The sequence below is a fragment of the Dasypus novemcinctus genome, chromosome 2, assembly GCF_030445035.2.
Source record: "Dasypus novemcinctus isolate mDasNov1 chromosome 2, mDasNov1.1.hap2, whole genome shotgun sequence".
Classification (NCBI taxonomy): domain Eukaryota; kingdom Metazoa; phylum Chordata; class Mammalia; order Cingulata; family Dasypodidae; genus Dasypus; species Dasypus novemcinctus.
In genome coordinates this window covers 141,396,640-141,415,100 of record NC_080674.1, presented here as the reverse complement: position 1 = coordinate 141,415,100, position 18,461 = coordinate 141,396,640, and the positions used below count along the sequence as shown (strand labels likewise).

Sequence of the window (18,461 nt, the reverse complement as noted above, 5' to 3'; positions counted from 1 at the left end):
AGAATTCTTGGCTGGCCATTTTTCTCTTTCAGTACCTTAAATACATCATACCACTATCTTCTCTGCTCCATGGTTTTTGATGAGATGTCAGCACTTAATCTTAGCAAGTTTCCCTTGTATGTGATCCTTTGCTTTGCCCCTCTGCTTTCAGAATCCTTTCTTTTATCTCTGATATTGGTCATTTTATATAGTAGGTGTCTTGGGGTAGGTCTGTTTGGATTTATTCTGTTTGGGGTGCACTGTCGTTCTTGGGTTTTTTTTTTTTTTTAAAGATTTATTTATTTGTTTTTTCTTAGTTCATGTTTTTTATTAATCCACACACAATTACTTGTCTTCTGGTTTGTTGAAGCAGTAAGTCAGACAACACTTGCCACAGTAATGTCTGTCACAAAGTGGCTGGACATAAAAACTCCAGCACCACATTCATCTGAAGGGCACTCCTTTGAGGAAATAACGGCCCTATGAAGGTGACTAATTTTGCCATTCTCATCCACCTTATAATATTTCAGGACAGCCAGCTTAACCTTCTTTCTGTTATGCTTATTCTTCTTGGGAGTAGTGTAAGACGACTTCTGCCTTTTCTTAGCACCACCACGAAGTCTCAACACAAGATGAAAAGTAGACTCCTTTGAATGTTGTAGTCAGACAAAGTATGTCCATCTTCCAGTTGCTTGCCAGCAAAGATCAGTCTCTGCTGATCAGGAGGAATTCCTTCCTTATCCTGGATCTTGGCTTTCACATTTTCTATTGGATCCGAAGGTTCAACCTCAAGAGTGATGGTCTTTCCCGTCAGGTTTTTACGAAAATCTGCATCTTGGTGGTGGTTCCACCACAGATGGTGGATCGGAAAAAAAGTAGTTTTTTAAAAATTTATTTCTCTCCCCTCCTCTCCTCCCCCGCCCCCCAGTTGTCTGCTCTCTGTGTCCATTTGCTGTGTGTTCTTCTGTGACTGCTTTTGTCCTTATCAGTGGCACCGGGAATCTGTGTTTCTTTTTGTTGCATCATCTTGTTGTGTCAGCTCTCTGTGTGTGGCCCCATTCCTGGCCAGGCTGCACTTTCTTTCGCACTGGGCAGCTCTCCTTATAGGGTACACTCTTTGCACGTGGGGCTCCCCTACGTGGGGGACACCCCTGCGTGGCATGGCACTCCTTGCACACATCAGCACTGCACATGGGCCAGCTCCACATGGGTCAGGAGGCCTGGGGTTTGAACCACAAACCTCCCATGTGGTAGATGGACTTCCTATCCGTTGGGCCAAGTCTGCTTCTCTGGGTTTTGATATTTATATCCTTCATAAGGATTGGAAAGTTTTTGGTCATTATTTCCTCAGATATTCTTTTGCCTCTTTTCCATTCTCTTCTCCTGGGAGATAAATAATGTGAATGTTTGTGTGTTTTGCATTGTCATTCAGTTTCCTAAGACTCTGTTCCATTTTTTCCATTCTTTCCATTCTGTCTTCCAGTTCAGATGTTCTATCTTCAAAATCACTAATTCTGTCTTTAAGAAATTCTAATCTGCTCTTATATGCCTCTCATGTATTTTTAATCTCATCCATTGTGTCTGGCCTTAGTTTCTTCTTTTTTTAAAAAAAAGATTTATTTATTTATTTATTTGTCTCCCCCCCCCCCCACCCAGTTGTCTGTTCTTTGTGTCCATTTGCTGCGTGTTCTTTTTTGTCCGCTTCTTTTGTTGTCAGTGGCACAGGAATCTGTGTCTCTTTTGGTTGCGTCATCTTGCTGTATCAGTTCTCCGTGTGTGCGGCACCATTCCTGGGCAGGCTGCACTTTCTTTTGCGCTGGGCGGCTCTCCTTACGGGGCACACTCCTTGCGCGTGGGGCTCCCCTACACGGGGGACACCTCTGCGTGGCAGGGCACTCCTTGCGTGCATCAGCACTGCGCATGGGCCAGCTCCACACGGGTCAGGGAGCCCCAGGGTTTGAACCGCGGACCTCCCATGTGGTAGACGGATGCCCTAATCCCTGGGCCGAGTCCGCCGCCCTTAGTGTCTTCTTGATATCCTTTATCTCTTTAGCCATATTGTCTTTTAACTCATTAGTTTGATTTTGGAAATTTTTATGAACCTTGTTGATTAGTTGTCTGAAGTCCTGTGTCTCATCTGGGGCATTGCTTGGGCCACTTCTTCTGTTTTCTTAGTATGGCCTGTAATTTTCTGCTGATGTCTAGGCATCTGATGATAATGGTGAATTTACTCTCATGCTTAATTTCTCTCTCTTTTGTAGGGATTTAGTGGCAGAAGGCTGTGTTACTGCTATTCTTTGATTCTTGGTTCAACCTGTTCTAGGGCTTTCAGGGAAGCGGACTTGGCCCAGTGGTTAGGGCGTCCATCTACCACATGGGAGGTCTGCGGTTCAAACCCCAGGCCTCCTTGACCTGTGTGGAGCAGGCCGATGTGCAGTGCTAATGTGCACAAGGAGTGCCATGCCATGCAGGGCTGTCCCACACATAGGGGAGCCCCACGCGCAAGGAGTGCGCCCCGTAAGGAGAGCTGCCCAGTGTGAAAGAAAGTGCAGCCTGCCTAAGAATGGCGCCTCCTGCATGGAGAGCTGACACAACAAGATGACACAACAAAAAGAAACACAGATTTCCGTGCCGCTGACAACAACAGAAGTGGACAAAGACGACAATGCAGCAAATAGACACAGAGAACAGACAACCAGGGTGGTAGTGGGGGGGGGGGTGGGAAGGGGAGAGAAATAAATAAATAAATCTTAAAAAATAAAAAGATTGTTCCTCTTGCTCAAATCTGGGCATTGGACCCAATAATGGGTTGCAGACTGCCTCTCTACTTACTTACTTTCAGTTTCCTTTAATGTACTTTCTTGGTGGTCTGCCAGCAGATGGCATTATTTGGCAGCCTTCTCAGTTCAAAGCCTTGGTGGGAATGTGTTTGCTGCAACCTAGCAATATGACAGAGGATGCTGCCTCAAGACTATTTAGAGCCTTGCAATTCAAACTTTCTCAGAGTCTGTTCTCCAGCATTCGCTGGCAGTCCCCTCCCTTTTCCCAGGTAGCAAATAATTTCGCTGGCTTCTGCATCCTCAGCAACCAGTCCTGGTCAGTAAGGGAGGTGATTGAGGGGGTTGGATCTCTTTAGTCCCCTGCTGGCTCCCAGGTCAAACAATGGTGTGGCCCACCCAACCTAGAAGTGCTCCTGGGACCCAGCAGACCACATTAGTTAGCCAAAAGCTGAATCAACCTTAGCCTGTGTCCCTCTCTCTCAGGATTCTTGGGGAGGTGGATCCCTGTGGCCCCCTCTGTCTGTAGCTGCTGGCTGGAGGCTGGAGAATTCAAAGCTTTCTGCTCCATGGGTGGGGCAGGGGGTACCAACAGCTACTGCTGCAGCTTCTACTCACTGTCTTTCTGTGAAGATTCTTTTCCTGTGCCCCCCTCTTTTCTGGGTGGTGTTCATTCTTCCTCTTGTATCCTATACTCTAGAACATTTTTTTCTAGGACGTTTCTGCCTGTACCCTAGGTAGTTTTCTCTCTTGTGACATCTTTTTCTGGCTCTGGTATGAGGGTGATGTTGGCCTTCTAGAGTGAATTAGGGAGTGTTCCTGCCTCTCCAATTTTTTGGAAGAGTTTGAGCATGATTGGTGTCAGTTCTTTGAATGTTTGGGAAAATTCCCCTGTCAAGCCATCTGGACCTTTCTTTGCTGGTAGTTTTTTGTTTGTTTGTTTGTTTTTTGGAACAGAGTAACTAGTCCTTAATGAGTTTGAGTGCTTATGATCAGGCTATTAGCAAATATTCATGAAAAGTAAAGACTAAATCAGAAAAAAAGGAAATTACTAGTTCATGTGGAGGTAACAAAAAGGGAATTAAAAAATAAAACCTAAGGCTAGAAAAGACTAAGTGGAGAAATTCTATAGAATTTTGGAAAGCTAAAAAAATGTGAAGTTAGATTGAAATGAGTGGGTAATACAGGCAATTTAAAAGATTGTAGGGGACTGATAAAGAGGGAGCCCTGTGGTTTGGAAAGTGTCCTAAATCAGTCTTTAGTGCTGCCAAACAGGAACCCAGGGAGGGGTTGAGAATACACAAGAATCCTGTGGTGGTGACTGAACAAAACGCAGGGATTTCATCAGAAGCATAATCCATTCATGGCACAGTCTGGCAAGGCTGGGGAGCTGGTAATACACACTGGGGTACCTGTGTCCAGTCTTGACTTGACATGCTGATATCTTGGGTTCTCTGGTATCCTTTTGGTGAGATACTCGGGATTCCCAATGTGCCTCTGGACAGACATATTTTCTCCAACCGACCACGCTTGCGGTTCTAGCCTTATCAGATACCTCTAACCTTATCTCTCTTGGGAGGTTTTTAATGATCAATTCAATCTCTTTACTAGTTATTGGTTTGTTGAAATCTTCTATTTCTCCTTGAGTCAGTCAGATAGGTAGTTTGTTACTAAGCATTTGTCCATTTCATCTAGGTTATCTAATTTGTTGGTGTATAATTGTTCATAACATCTTTACAGTCCTTTTTATTTCAGTGGGGTCTCTTCATTTCTGTTTTTAGTCATTTGTGTCCTCTTTTTCTTCATCCGTTTAGCTAAAAGTTTCTCAGTTTTATTGATCTTGTGAAGTACTAACTCTGGTTTGTAGATTCTATTGCTTTTTTTAATGCTTTATTTCATTTATTTCCATTCTGTTCTTTGTTATTTTCTTCCTCTTGTTCACTTTGCTTTAGTTTGCTCTTCTTTTTCAGTTTCTTCCAGTTTTGAAGTTAGGTCTGTGATATAAAATCTTCTCTCTTTTTTAATGTTAGCATTTAGAGCTTTAAACTTTTCTCTCAGCACTGCTTTTGTTATATCCCATAAGTTTTGGTATATTGTGTTTTAATTATCATTTGCTTCAAGATATTTCCTGATAACCCTTGTGATTTCCTTTTTTTTTTTTTTAAAGATTTATTTATTTATTTATTTCTCTCCCCTTCCCCCTTACCCCAGTTGTTTGTTCTCCGTGTCTGTTTGCTGCGTCTTCTTTGTCCACTTCTGCTGTTGTCAGTGGCACGGGAATGTGTGTTTCTTTTTGTTGCGTCATCTTGTTGTGTCAGCTCTCTGTGTATGTGGCACCATTCCTGGGCAGGCTGCTCTTTCTTTCACTCAGGGGACACCCCTGCATGGCAGGGCACTACTTGCTCACATCAGCACTGCACATGGGCCAGCTGCACACAGGTCAAGGAGGCCCGGAGTTTGAACCGTGGACCTCCCATGTGGTAGATGGACACCCTAACCACTGGGCCAAGTCCACCGCCGTGATTTCCTTTTTAAACCATTGGTTGTTTGATTATGTTTTATAATTTCCACATATTTTTGAAATAAATATTTCTTCCTCTGTTATTGATTTCTAGCTTCATAGAAGGTACATTGTGTAGTAAATTTGAATTTATTGAGACTTGTTTTGTAACTTAAGATATTGTCTCTCCTAGAGAAAGACCCATGTACAATTGAGAAGATTTCTTCAAATCTGTAGTATTTGCTTCATATATTTTGGGGATCTGCTGTTAGGTCCGTATTTATTTATAATTGTTACATCTTCTTATTGAGTTGGCCTCTGTCAATATATAATGATTGTTTTTGTCCCTCATAACTTTTTTTGACTGAAAGTCTATTTTATCTGATATTTATATAGCGACCCCAGCTTTCGTTTGGTTACTACTTACATGGTATAAATATTTCCATACTTTCACTTTTCAACCTTCCTGTGTCTTTGAATTTAAGGTGAGTCTCCTATAGGCAGCATATGGTTGGGTCATGCTTTTTTATCCTTTCCGCCAATTTCTGCCTTTTGATTGGAGAGTTTAATCCATTTACATTTAAGTCACTACTGATAATGTAGGACTTTCTTCTGCCATTTTACTATTTAGTCTTTCTTAATTTTATAACTTTTTGTTCCTCAATTCTTCTATAATGCCTACTTCAGTATTTGAGTTTTTTTGTATTGTACCATGTTAATACAGATTTCTGTTTATATTTATCTATTTTTTTTTCTGGTTTTCATGAGGTTACAATTTAACATCCAGACTATACTATATATTTGATTTGATACCAGCTTTACTTTGGTAGCATACACAAAGCTGTTTCTATACCCCACCTTTTTTTGTACTTGTTACAAATTATATCTTTGTATATTGTATGTCTAAAACTATAGAGTTTATCATTACTTTTTATGTATCTCCATTTTAGCACCTGTAAAGGAAGTAAGAATTGGAGTTATATACCAAAAAATACAATGCAGTAATACTGACATTTATAATTGCTCAAATGGTTACCTTTACCATTTCTTTATTTCTTTATTTTGCTTTGAATTACTGTCTAGTGCCCTTTCCTTTCATTCTGAAGAACTCCCTTTAGTCTTGCTTATAGGGCAGATCTTGTGACGATTAATTCCCTCAGCTTTTGTTTATCTGAGAATGTCTTAATCTCTCTCATGTTTGAAAGAAACTCTCACTGGACATAAAATTCTTGGTTGGCAATTTTTTCCCCCTCAGAACTTTGATTATTTCAACCCACTGCCTTCTTACCTCCATGGTTTCATTTCTGATGAGAAATTAGCACTTACTCTAATTACATGTTGCAGATTTCAGTACTCTCTCCATGTCTTTTGCATTTGATTGTTTGATTGATAGGTGATAGGGTGTATTGTCTTCAAGTTTATCCTATTTTGTGTACTCTGTCCTTCTTGGATGTGTATGTTCATATCTTTTGCTAAGTTTGGGAAGTCTTGAATAGTAGGCAAGGGAGGCACTGAACTGGTCATAAACTCAAATCTGGGAAAAATCTGGAATCAGAGGCTGGGGCTGGGATCTTGTCGGGTCAAATAGGACTTCCTTTCCCCACTGCCAAGCCCCCAACTGCAAAGCACCAGTGCCCAGTTCTCTGAAATATTACTCTTTGGGATCTCATGCATACTGAATTAAATGCCATCTCACTGTTGTGTTCACTTGGAAGACGTCTGGTATTTGTTTCTTTATTTAGTAGGTGAGCTACAAAATAAGATGATAATTTCCTTAAAAGCTCCTGTTTAGGTGACTGCCTTCATGGCAGATATATCTTTTCCAAGATTTGGAAAATAGCAAAGATACATCTGTTTCATAATTACATGGTGGCTCTCTGCCTAACAAATGTCTCCCACACTCTAGTGTAGGCCGATTCTTTAAACATAGGGAGAGAATAATAAAGGAGTAAAACAAAAAACTTAGCACTTATTTTTCCAGTTTTTCCTCGTGTTCTAACTTTATTATTGTGGCATTTCTGCAAACTGGATTCCAGTTGAAGAGAGGTTGTGTCTTGCCCTTGGTGTGCACAGGCGCTGTTTATGGGAGTGCTGCAGCTCCTGACATTGCCCTTTCCCATCTATTGAAACTGGGATTTAAAAAATTTTGTGTGTCTTGAGATGATTGTGCCAAGGTGACTTAGCTTCTGGTTTTTAATATGATTTCTTTTTCTTCAGGAAAAAAAATGCTAAAATCAAGACAGGGTACAAGCGGGAGCACATCAACCTGGGCTGCGACGTAGATTTTGACATTGCCGGGCCCTCAATCCGGGGTGCTTTGGTCCTGGGTTATGAGGGCTGGCTGGCTGGCTACCAGATGAATTTTGAGACCGCAAAGTCCCGAGTGACACAGAGCAATTTTGCTGTTGGTTACAAGACTGATGAATTCCAGCTTCATACTAATGTGTAAGTGCACATGGGGGTATGTGTGTGTGTGGTAGAGGAATTGTTTTTCATTATTTTTTTTCTAGCCCAGTTTTTAATAACTGTAAAGTGAGTTGGAATCAGATGAGCCACATGCCTGTTTTTATTTTTCTGCTTCCCATTTACCCATTTCCTGAAGTGTCCTACTTAGGTCCTTTCTATTCTGTGAGCAGTTAAGTACTGTCTTTGGTGCACACAGAATGACCTATTAATTGAAACAAAGGTGTGGTGTGAGCCCTGAGAGGTGTCCTTTCCATTCAGCTTTCTGGACATGGGATCCTTTCCATTTTAGTTAACAAGGTGGGGTAGGGAGGGGGGAAAAGAAAGGCAAGTATAGCTCTTTCTCTGTATAGTATCTGAGGATAGCTTGGTGTACTAAATGTGGCATTGTAGATAAATTAGGAGATGATTGTCTCAGTTTAAATACAAAGTGTCTTCTCTACATGGTGGGGCATTTAAGAGTTTATTAACTCCATAACGATATGAGAAACAGAAAAATTTACAGGTTAGGTTTTGAAAGAACCCCTTGTTATTGAATTTGAGAAGTAGAGTGATGATTTAGGTTAAGGGTAACCAAAGTTTCATCCATAAAAAATCCTGTAGATATGAGAAACTAGCCGGTGGCACAAGTGGGGTGCACCTTTGTCAAGTTTATTTCTTTCCACTAGAGGTCACTAAAGAAAATACTTTTAAAATTTAAGACAAATAAATGATATTAGTCTCTACATTAATAACATTTCCATTAATCATTTTTTTGGAGGGATTTTTAGAGTCATTTAAAAAAAAATGAGTCCTTTGAAACTAAAAAGTCATAGGAAAGCTGTAGAGATGGAGGACACATCAGTGGTCTCTGGGGAGTGGGAAAGGTATGACTACAAAGGGATAGCACGAGGGAGGTTTTTTGGGTGGTGGGACTGTTCTGTATCCTGACTGTGTGAGTGGTTACATGAACCCATCCATGGGTTAAAATTCATAGAAACATACACCAAAAAAGATCAATTTTATTTTATGTTATTTTAAAAAAGATAACATTCAGAAAAAGTCATAGGAAAAATACTGCAAACATAGAAATGGCTCTTTAGAATTCTGACTGGAACAGGAAGTTCTTTCTGTTTGAACTTGGAAATTGACAGGTGTTCTAGGAGAAACAGTGGCTCTTGGCTCTTCTCTTACATACCTGAGTAAGTAAAGTGAACATGGCTTATCTTTGGAAACAGTGTGGAGGCAGCTGCCACAACTAATCTGGGTTTGCCCTGGTTCTTTCAGAGAGGCCCAGACATGCAACAGACGTTCTTTTTGCTTCATACAGATGTATTTGAACAAAGCATTCCCTCTGTTTATAGTTTTGAGAGCTTCGTACAGGAAGGCAGTATTGCTGATTTTAAAATGTTCTGAAAAGTCTGACCTTTCTTTTTAAACACATTTAAGCCAAAGAAAACTTATCCATTTGAGTGCTGTCATACTGAATTCACTCAAAATCTGAGAATTGATTATTTTCAGCTAGGTGCCATTTTGCTCTTGGGCGTTCTGAAAAAGGATTTCCTGCTTTCTCTGTGGTACCTCCTGTAAAACAGGCAGTGCCTAAGCTCTGCCTTTTCTTTCTGGAAACAAAATGTGTGGCTGAACTTGAGGGGAAACTTAAGAATTTAGAAAGTATTTGATGAGGGTAGACTTCAGGGAAGAGCATACTGATGAAGAGCAGGGTATGCAGTGAAAGAGCAGCAATGTATTCTTGGGTTCCTAAGCCCTTTGCTGGATTCCAAGGCACATGGGTTTGATACCAAGCAAAAGTGGGTTCTTTTCTCCTGATGTGTCTTTAAAGCCAATTCCTGAGATACCAGGGGACTGAAGAGAGAGAGTTTACTGTTTTACAAGCTATGGGGCACAGTGATCTTCTGGCCCCAAACTGCCTCCCTCATGTACAGAAATTCTAATATTTTATAACATCGAGGTGCTAATGAATAAGAGGGATGGAGATGAACACATGTTCCTTTAATAAACATTAAGGGGCTGAACAGGACTGACTGGGGTGGTATAGCCAACCAGGGTCAGTCATAAAGATTTGGGATGGGGGTATACAGAACAAAGGTCCATTAAATTGCAGCTTTAACATTTTTATTCTTGAGTATTTATCAAAGGAGTCCGCAGTCATGGTTATAAAATCATATTGTACAAAAGAGCTTATGAAAGCAGTGGTTCCATGTCTTATTATCCTCATCCTTGCCTCCCAGTGGCATGCACTTGAACCATTTCTGTTTTCAGTGGTTCCCTCCATGGAGAAGGATTGCTTCCAATCATTTACCAATATGTCCATATGTATAAACAACAATCCCAAAACATGTAATTATAGACAACATATGATCTGTGTAGACCCCAGCCTGGGAGAGAAGGAGAAAGTAAAGATTTTGTCTCTGAGCACCATACATATTTTTGGGCATGGCAGTGACCACACAAGCCTTACAGGCTGTTCTGCAGGCTTAGTAGTGGGGAAGAGCTCCAAATTCCAAGGGCTTGACCATAGCCCTGAAAGAGAAAGAGGAGAATTTGGATGGCTGGAGAAGGGAAGGGATATTTTCAGGAATCAATATGGTGTATTTGGAAGAGAGGAAGGAGTTTGGGCAGCTGGGGTTTCATTCCATTTCTGAAAGACTAATGTAATAGGAAACTTCCTTTTCCAACCCTACGAGGAATGAAGATGTTGCAGCATGGGTAAACAGCATGCACAGGTGGACAAGTCTGAATTGTAGGTTAAGTCATTTTACTGTTGCTGCTTCTCCAGGGGGCTGCATCAGCTGTAGCTGTGACTGGTGGTGCTGAGAGCTGTAACCTGCCTTTTGAAGACCACAAGTGGCCCAGCCATGCTCTATGTTCTCTTTTCATTTGCTTTATCTCTAGTACCATTTTTATGATAAAGTCATTTTATAAAAGTGATAATATTACCAGCAGAAAAAAAAAATCACCCATAATCCCCATGTCCTAGTTGCTGCTTGTTTTAAAGGACATTTTGGAAGTAAACATCAAGGTCCATGAGGCTGGAGTAGTTGGTAGGGCTGCCAGTCATTTGTTGAAATAGTTTTCCTCTTCATCCAAACCTTCCTGACTCTGGTGTCTATTCTGTTCCTCTTAGGCTTCCTGTAATTTGGTGAAATTACAGGTACATTTCTTCTGTGAAATTTGGTACATTTCTGGCCTTCTCAGTACCAGTGATAGTTTAGTTCATTTTACAGGCCTGTCTACCTGGGCTCCGGCCCCTCCCCTTGGACACCTTGGCATCTGTGCTCTCCTTGTTGCAGGAATGATGGGACAGAATTTGGTGGCTCCATTTACCAGAAGGTGAACAAGAAGTTGGAGACCGCCGTCAATCTTGCCTGGACAGCAGGAAACAGTAACACCCGTTTCGGAATAGCAGCCAAGTATCAGATTGACCCCGACGCATGCTTCTCGGTGGGTGCCTGTGATGTCATGTATCTCCTGGGAAATGGGCCCTGCCTGGTCCTCAGGTTGAAATCCTTCAGGATTCTTGGAATTCTGTGCTTTGATATTGAGATTTTCTCACTGGAAAGAGTTCAAAATGAATAAAGCTACCTACTATGTGTGCCTGGCACTGTGCGGAGCCCATTATATCAGGGTTCTATTTAATCCTCAGAGCAACACATTGGAAGTGGGTGCTGTATTGAAAAAAAAATCATTCCTGTTTTTACAGGTGAGAAAGTGAAGCTTAGAGAGATGAGTAACTTGTTCAAGGGCACACAGCTAGTGATTGCTGGGGCCTGGATTTGATTGTTGGGGCCTGACTTCCTGTTTGACCCTTATCCTTTAACCAGTCACTGTTGTATTCTGAAAATTGTAAGGTGGGTGAGGGGCGGTCCCTGAAACCTAAGATTTTAAATGTTAGTTTTCCCTCTCATTTTTCATTCACTTGTCCAGCTCTTTTGTTCCATATTAAGAAATCAGGCCCTGGCAGTGGGCACTTGGCATCTTGGGTTGCTGCACAGTTTTTGCAGTAAATCCTGTTGAGCACATTTCTTTTGTCACAGGACATTACAGATTGCACCTCTTTTAGGAATGAGGAAATTTTCTATTGCAGAATGGTTTCTGAACTGGTTTGTATAATTTACAGACAGCCTATTTCAACTCTCCTGAGATGGGAAGCAACTTTAGCTTCCTTAACTTTAGGCACTTAAAACAAGGGAAAAGGAGGTTCTTTATTCAGATGACATGAGTAAAAAAGGACAGTAAGAAGGGACTGGCTGCTGGGAAGCCTTCCTTAGTCCTTTCCTCTTTCTTATCAGAGGCAGGGGTGTAGGTCTGAAAACATTATTTGAGCAGGAAAACACGCACTTTGGCAGCCCCATCTTCTGCCAGAACTCAACATTCTCTTGGTCTGATCTTGCTCTGCTCCTGGGTCCCTCCTGATTTCACCAGAAAGGGGTAGGGGGAAGCCCGATTTTCCTATGACCCAGGTAGAGGAACGAGAGTGAAAATATTAATGGCTCAACTGCTTTATTGAACTTAATCAACATTAAGTGATTGTCTGCCTGGGTTATCCATTTGCTCTAATACGGTCAGGTCTTGTTATTTATGGTGGTTGTGGTCTATAAAGTCACCATGAACAGTGAATTAGTGAATATTGAACCCTTACTCCAGGGAAATACAGGGCTAGGCACCTGTGAGCTTCTGGTCACAACATTTTCATCAGCTGATCAATACATAGCCTTGTTTTATGTGTGGTTTATATAAATTATTGATTGATTACCATTGAACTCACGGTCAACAGCACTGTAACGCATGCCTGGGTGAAGCTTAGCCACCAACGTATTTTCTCTGAGGTACATCATAGCTTTCCTGTGGTAAGGAACACCAGGCAGCACTTCAGCACTGTGCTTGGGAGCCATTTGAAACAGGGGAATTACTAGGAAAAAGCACGTAAGTGGGAAAAATGTGACAATATTGTCACTGGGACACTTGTTTTCAGTATGAAAGCTGAAACAAGATGGCAGAACATCACCTCGTTCCACCTCAACTGGGAACGTGCACGATGGGTAATTCAAACTTTTTGCCACTCTCTGTGTGTCCATGAATGGCTGTGAAAGTGCTGCAAATGTTGATTTTGGGGTTAGAAATAAATTTTAGGAAGTAGACCAATTCGCTAATACTGAATTTGTCAATAATGAGGATCAGCCAACTGTGTATGTTTTAAATTGAGGCTGGTCATTGCTGGCCCTTCATGTCAGTTTGATTTTTGTTTTTCTTTCTCATGTAGAGGAAATTGCAATAGCGTTTTGCCTAAAAAAGTTTAATACCCAGGCTGACTTTTCTCTGTTTTCCCTCATCCCAACAAGTCAATCTTGAAGGAATGTTTCATACAAGCTTCCTTGAGCCTTATTTCTCTGATCCTAAATGAAAGTGTCCTCACGTGCTGTCACTTAAACATAGAGTTGCTCAGTTTAAATGTGGTTGGGCATGAATGCCTCCAGGAATCAAATGTAAATAATGACTTCCTCTTAGTTGAAAACTATGTTGCTATAAAAACAATAACATTTGAAAATGGACTGACTCTGAGTTTTCCTTCTGCAACCTAGCACTCAAATTTGATATAATGTATATTGAATTGAATAAATTCCATAAGCAAGGAGGTGAAAAAGGGAATTTGATTTTGAGGACCAGAGTTGACTGGCTAAATAGCTCTTGTTCGTTTTAAAGACAAGAAACATGAAATACTTAACATTTTTACTGTTTTATCTTTTCCCTGACTAGGCTAAAGTGAACAACTCCAGCCTGATAGGTTTAGGATACACTCAGACCCTAAAGCCAGGTATGTGTTGGTGTGTGTGGAATCAGTTCTTTATCTTAAAAAAAAAATTGGGGGCCAGTTTGGTGTTTTATATTATTGCTTATAAAATGCTTATTTAGTACATTGTAAATGCATGTATATGAAGTTTTATAATTAAATGTTTATAAAAAACCTCAGGGTCATTATAAAATGTTTGGGGAATATGAGAAGTAGTAACAGGAAGAAAAAAATTCCAAAGTTAACATACATTAGATTTTTGGTTATTTTCTTCCACCCTTTTTTCCAGTATGTGCAGAATACTTGACACTTATTTCCAGCAGGTCCTCAACTAGCCTGTAAATCATCCCCACTGTAAAAAGGAAAAGAAATGGGAAAAGAGTTTGGAGGTTTCCTTTACAGCACTGGCTAGGCCAATCCATGGTGCGTTAGTGCTCTAGGAGATGATACCACCATGGGGTTTGGCAAAGTTGGAAAGATAATATGATGTCAGAATCAATTACTCTAGGAAAAATATCAGTAAATTGTGTGTGTGTATATGTCAACACAAGTGTAAAATTTCAGGGTCAGAATTTCCTTTCAAGGGGCTATTGCTGAAGAAACTTACTGTGTGGTGTTAGTGGTAGAGAGAGTAATTGTAGCAGGGGGATGATGAAAGGGAAAAACCATGAAATTCCTTGAAGTGGATTTGGGTAGGCTTTTTGGTCTGTGGAACAATAATTAAGGTTGCTTTATAAGCTCACTCTATTTATTGGTCAGTTGGTATTAAGTAACAAGGGCCAGATGGAATGGCCCGGGCTGCTCACACCTGGAATGGGGTTCTGGTTTGGGGTTCTGGTTTGGGACGGTTTTGCCAGTGTGTGCTAGCTTCTCTCCAGGTGTTAACCTTTCTTTTCTTTTCTTTTCTCTCCTTGTTTTTTTTCCTTGCAGGTATCAAACTCACATTGTCAGCTCTGCTGGATGGCAAGAATGTCAACGCTGGCGGCCACAAGCTTGGTCTAGGACTGGAATTTCAAGCATAAATGAATACTGTACAATCATTTAATTTTAAACTATTTTGCAGCATAGCTACCTTCAGAATTTAGTGTACTTTTTGATGTTGTATGTCTGGGATGCAAGTATTGCTAAATATCAAGTTAGACCTCCAGGTTAAAGATGATTCAGCTTTAAAGTGTTACCCTTTCAGAGGTACAGAAGAAACCCAATTCCAAAAAGAGGTCCTTTAAGCTGTTGACTTTGGGGGGAACTTGGTGGTCCCTCTAGAGATGTTAGGTTTCTTTTTTATCCAGAAACAGTTGCAAGTGGAAGCTGCTAATTGTAGGCGCTTTGTAAATTCCTATTGAGTAAATGAATGAAATTGTGATTTCCTCAGAATTGAATCTAGGTTTCCTAACCCCAGTTTCGGAGAGGCTCATTGCTTGATGGTGTATACGGACTTATCTCAAAGGGACTTTTTTAGACAGATCTTCATGACCTATTTCCACCCCAGTCCATCACTTCTTTTACACCAAAAGTAGTCTGCAGGGCTTGTTGGCTGTTTCTTTTGTGCCATTTTGGGGTGGAGAGGGTGGATGTGATAAAGCCAATTATTCAGGACTTAATTCCCTCTTGGGTTGTGGTTTTGTGCCCTTGTAACAGAGTACGACATAGCTTCCAAGAGCTCCAGCTGCAGGCTGGGAAGAGTCTCTGTGACTGTAATCATATGGTGACAACACTCGGAATCTAAATTGGACTCCTGTTGTATTCTCACCAATTTATTTTTAGCAGTTTAATGGATACATTTTAGTCTTCCATTTAGTGTGGAATTAGATCATCCCTTTCAAATGCTGTAATTAACATCACAAAATAAAACTTGAATAAAATATCGAAACCTCATTCTTCCTGTTGTCTTTATCAACACAAATATAAACAAAGAAAACATGGTATTTTGATTTGTTCTCTGGCCACTTGCTGTGTGTGCCTGTGTTATATTAATAGGTTTCTATTGCTGCATACCACGTTGTCACAAGTGTCAGTCCTTTCTGTTGTGGGATGGAAGTCCCCATTTCCTTGCTTGCTGTCAGCAGGGGGCACTTTCACTTCTTGGAGGCTACCTGCATTCTTTGCCTTGTGCAGTGTCCTCTATTTCCAAAGGCAAAAACAGAAGAACTCCTTCATATTGAATCCCTCTTAGATTTCAGATCCCCTCCAGGAAGCCCCAACCCTTTTTTCTTTGTTTTAAAATTTTTATTTGGAAATACTTGCAAACTTACAGGACTGTTATAAAAAGAATACAAACCCATACAGAGAACTCCAGTATACTCCTACCCACCAGATACTCACATCTACCAATTTTAACATTTTGCCACATTTGTACTTCCTTCCTTCCTAACTTCCCCTCTTCCTTCCCTCTCCACCCCCCACCTAATTTCTGAATACTTGACTGGAGGCAGTATATAACATGCTCCTTGAACACTTAGTCCTGCCCCATACATATCCTAAGAACAAGGATATTCACTTATGTAACCACCTTAAGTGCAGTTATCAAGTTCAAGAAATTTAACATTGATATAAAGCTTATGGTCTATATTTCCATTTTTTTTCATATTTCCCTGTGAGTTTTTTTCTTTCCTTGCTAGATCCCATCCAGGATCATGTATTGCATGTGATTGTCACTCTCTCTTTAGTTGCTCTTTTTTTTTTTAATTATGGGAGCATATATACAACATAAACTTTATCATATCAAGTTATTCCCAAGTATACCATTCAGTGGGATTAATCACATTCATAATATGATTCCTACTGCTTTTAAGTAGCCTTTTTCTTGACTTAGTGCTTGCCATTACTGCAGTCCTTTAAGTGTTTTCTGGAGCTTCGAAAAAGATGCTTCTGCTAGTTCTTGTTAGTTCAGCACTTCTGTGGGGGGTGGAGGAGCCCTGAAGTGCTTCACTCCACCATCCTGAATGGGACAGGCCTTCCCATCTCTAAACTAAAGGATTCATCTGATTAGGTCAGACCCATTGAGGGTAATCTCCCTTTCTTAAAGTCAATTAATTGTGCCTTATAACTGAATCAGGAGTAATATTTCAATCTAATATTCACAGGTCGCTTCCATACTCACGGGCTTGGGATTACAGAGGACACTGGTCATTTTAGAATTCTGCCATATGTGTGTGTGTGTGTGTGTGTGTATATATTTAACAGTTGCAGAAATCTTAGTCATAAAGTAGAATAATATAATGAACTCTATATACTCATCATTCAGTATCAACAAATATATTTTTCCATTCAATGATATATTTGGTAGAATGCCTGTTTTGGGATGTTTGAAAGTGATCATTCAAAACTGGTTTCAGATTTGCTTTTAGCATTTTCTGTAGTTGATCACCAAAGAACTGTTGGCCTCAGTATTTGTCATCCTGTCTTCATCAGGGTTATAAGTACTTGCAACTATTACTAAGTGAACCATTTGAACTTTGTTGAATTTGTCCAGAGATTTTGGTGAATCATGTTTGCTACATCCAATCAGATGGCAAGTACAGCATTAACGGTATTCTGAAACATAAAGGGGCCTCTGAATGTGGAGTAGTTCCCTCCCCAGTTACTTACCAAGTGCTTTCCTGTTATATGCAGCATGTTGGAATATTGTACCAAAGTTCTCAATGCTCTGAGTTTATGATATCTGTTAAGAGAATTGAGAAAATCTGGTGTGGGACAAGTGGACATAGAATCAGGGAAGAGAGGATTGAAGGTGTTATTTATTCCTGAAGAGGTCCTATTTTAGTTCTGAAGCAATCTCCAACAAACAAGCTAGGTTGAGAGGTGCATTGGTTAAACCCAGTGAGTATTTTGTATTAATGGAAGGAAAGCTCCAGGGGGACTTGATAGGAGGATTTTGTATTCCGGCTAACCTGGAAGGTTTGTAGTAAGGGTACCGTTCGATCCATCTGGGCTTGTGCTGGGCTTAGGAAAATGAGCAGATGAATGATGTCTTAGTTTTCTTAACAACACAGAGTTTGTGTGTTTCCGAGCTGTCACTAGAGCCAGATAAATGTTGCAGGAAACCAGATTCAAGAGTAGAACACAGGGCCTTCTCAGAGAGGTGGTTCAGCTGTCTGTTTTGGGGCTAGCAGCAATCTTCCCAGGGAATCATGGGGACCAGACTGGATATACTGTGAATGCAATAAATACCTTGCTTTATGTCACACTGATTTTCCTAAAAATTGATGAAATGGCACTTTTATGAATTGAAGCCTATAGATATTTACTAAGGAAACATTCACAGAACATGCCCATAGACCAAATCATTGTTCAGGGTTCTAAGTGAACTTCCGGAAAGTTTCTAAGTTTGCATTTTCACATACTGGAGGTTTTGTTTTAAATAAAATGTAAAAAGTAGAAGTTTATTGTAGGAAATTTAGAGGCTGTTTACAATAGCAACTCCTCACCTCTACTTCCCAGCCCCCTTCCCTTCCTTTCCTCCATAATACTTTACTGTCTTACATACTGTATGTTTTACACTATTGTGTCCCCTCCAGAAAAGACTGTGGGATGGAGGGTTGGTTTTGTTCACTGCTGTATCCTAAAATATGGAGAGATACTAAATATTTATTGAAATAATAAATGACTGTGGAGAAGGATGAAAAATAAAACACCTCTAATTCCACCACCCGGACTATGGCCACTGTATATTTGCGTTTTCTTTGCCTTTTGGGGGCAAGGGGTCAATTTACTTACACAGTTGGATCTGCGTTTTACAAATGTTTAAAAGCACTTTCATTGGCTGTTCAGTATCCCATTCTTGGGAGACAGTGAGAGGCCTGCTCTGACGCTCTTAAACATACCACATACCACACCCCTGAACAGGCATGCGACATTTGATACAGGTCCCGCTAACCCTTCTCGTTCCTCTTCCTGAGCGCCTCTCCGGCTGCGGCGTCATCACGCTGGGTCGCAGCTGCTTCGCCCCGCG

General features: G+C 40.7%; 1 protein-coding gene and 1 pseudogene across 2 annotated transcripts in view; one reads left to right on the top strand and one right to left on the bottom strand.

Moving 5' to 3' along the window:
- Positions 1-18,164, top strand: part of VDAC1 (voltage dependent anion channel 1) — a 56,353-nt gene extending 38,189 nt beyond the window's left edge. For both annotated transcript variants that reach the window (XM_058278741.1, XM_058278733.1), the window contains exons 6-9: positions 7,474-7,701; positions 11,013-11,163; positions 13,477-13,534; positions 14,441-18,164. In XM_058278741.1, coding sequence (XP_058134724.1) covers positions 7,474-7,701; positions 11,013-11,163; positions 13,477-13,534; positions 14,441-14,532 — 529 coding nt within the window. In that variant the 3' untranslated portion in view covers positions 14,533-18,164. The remainder of the gene's footprint in view (positions 1-7,473; positions 7,702-11,012; positions 11,164-13,476; positions 13,535-14,440) is intronic.
- Positions 274-850, bottom strand: LOC139439852 (ubiquitin-ribosomal protein eS31 fusion protein-like; annotated as a pseudogene).
- Positions 18,165-18,461: the final 297 nt, after the last annotated feature.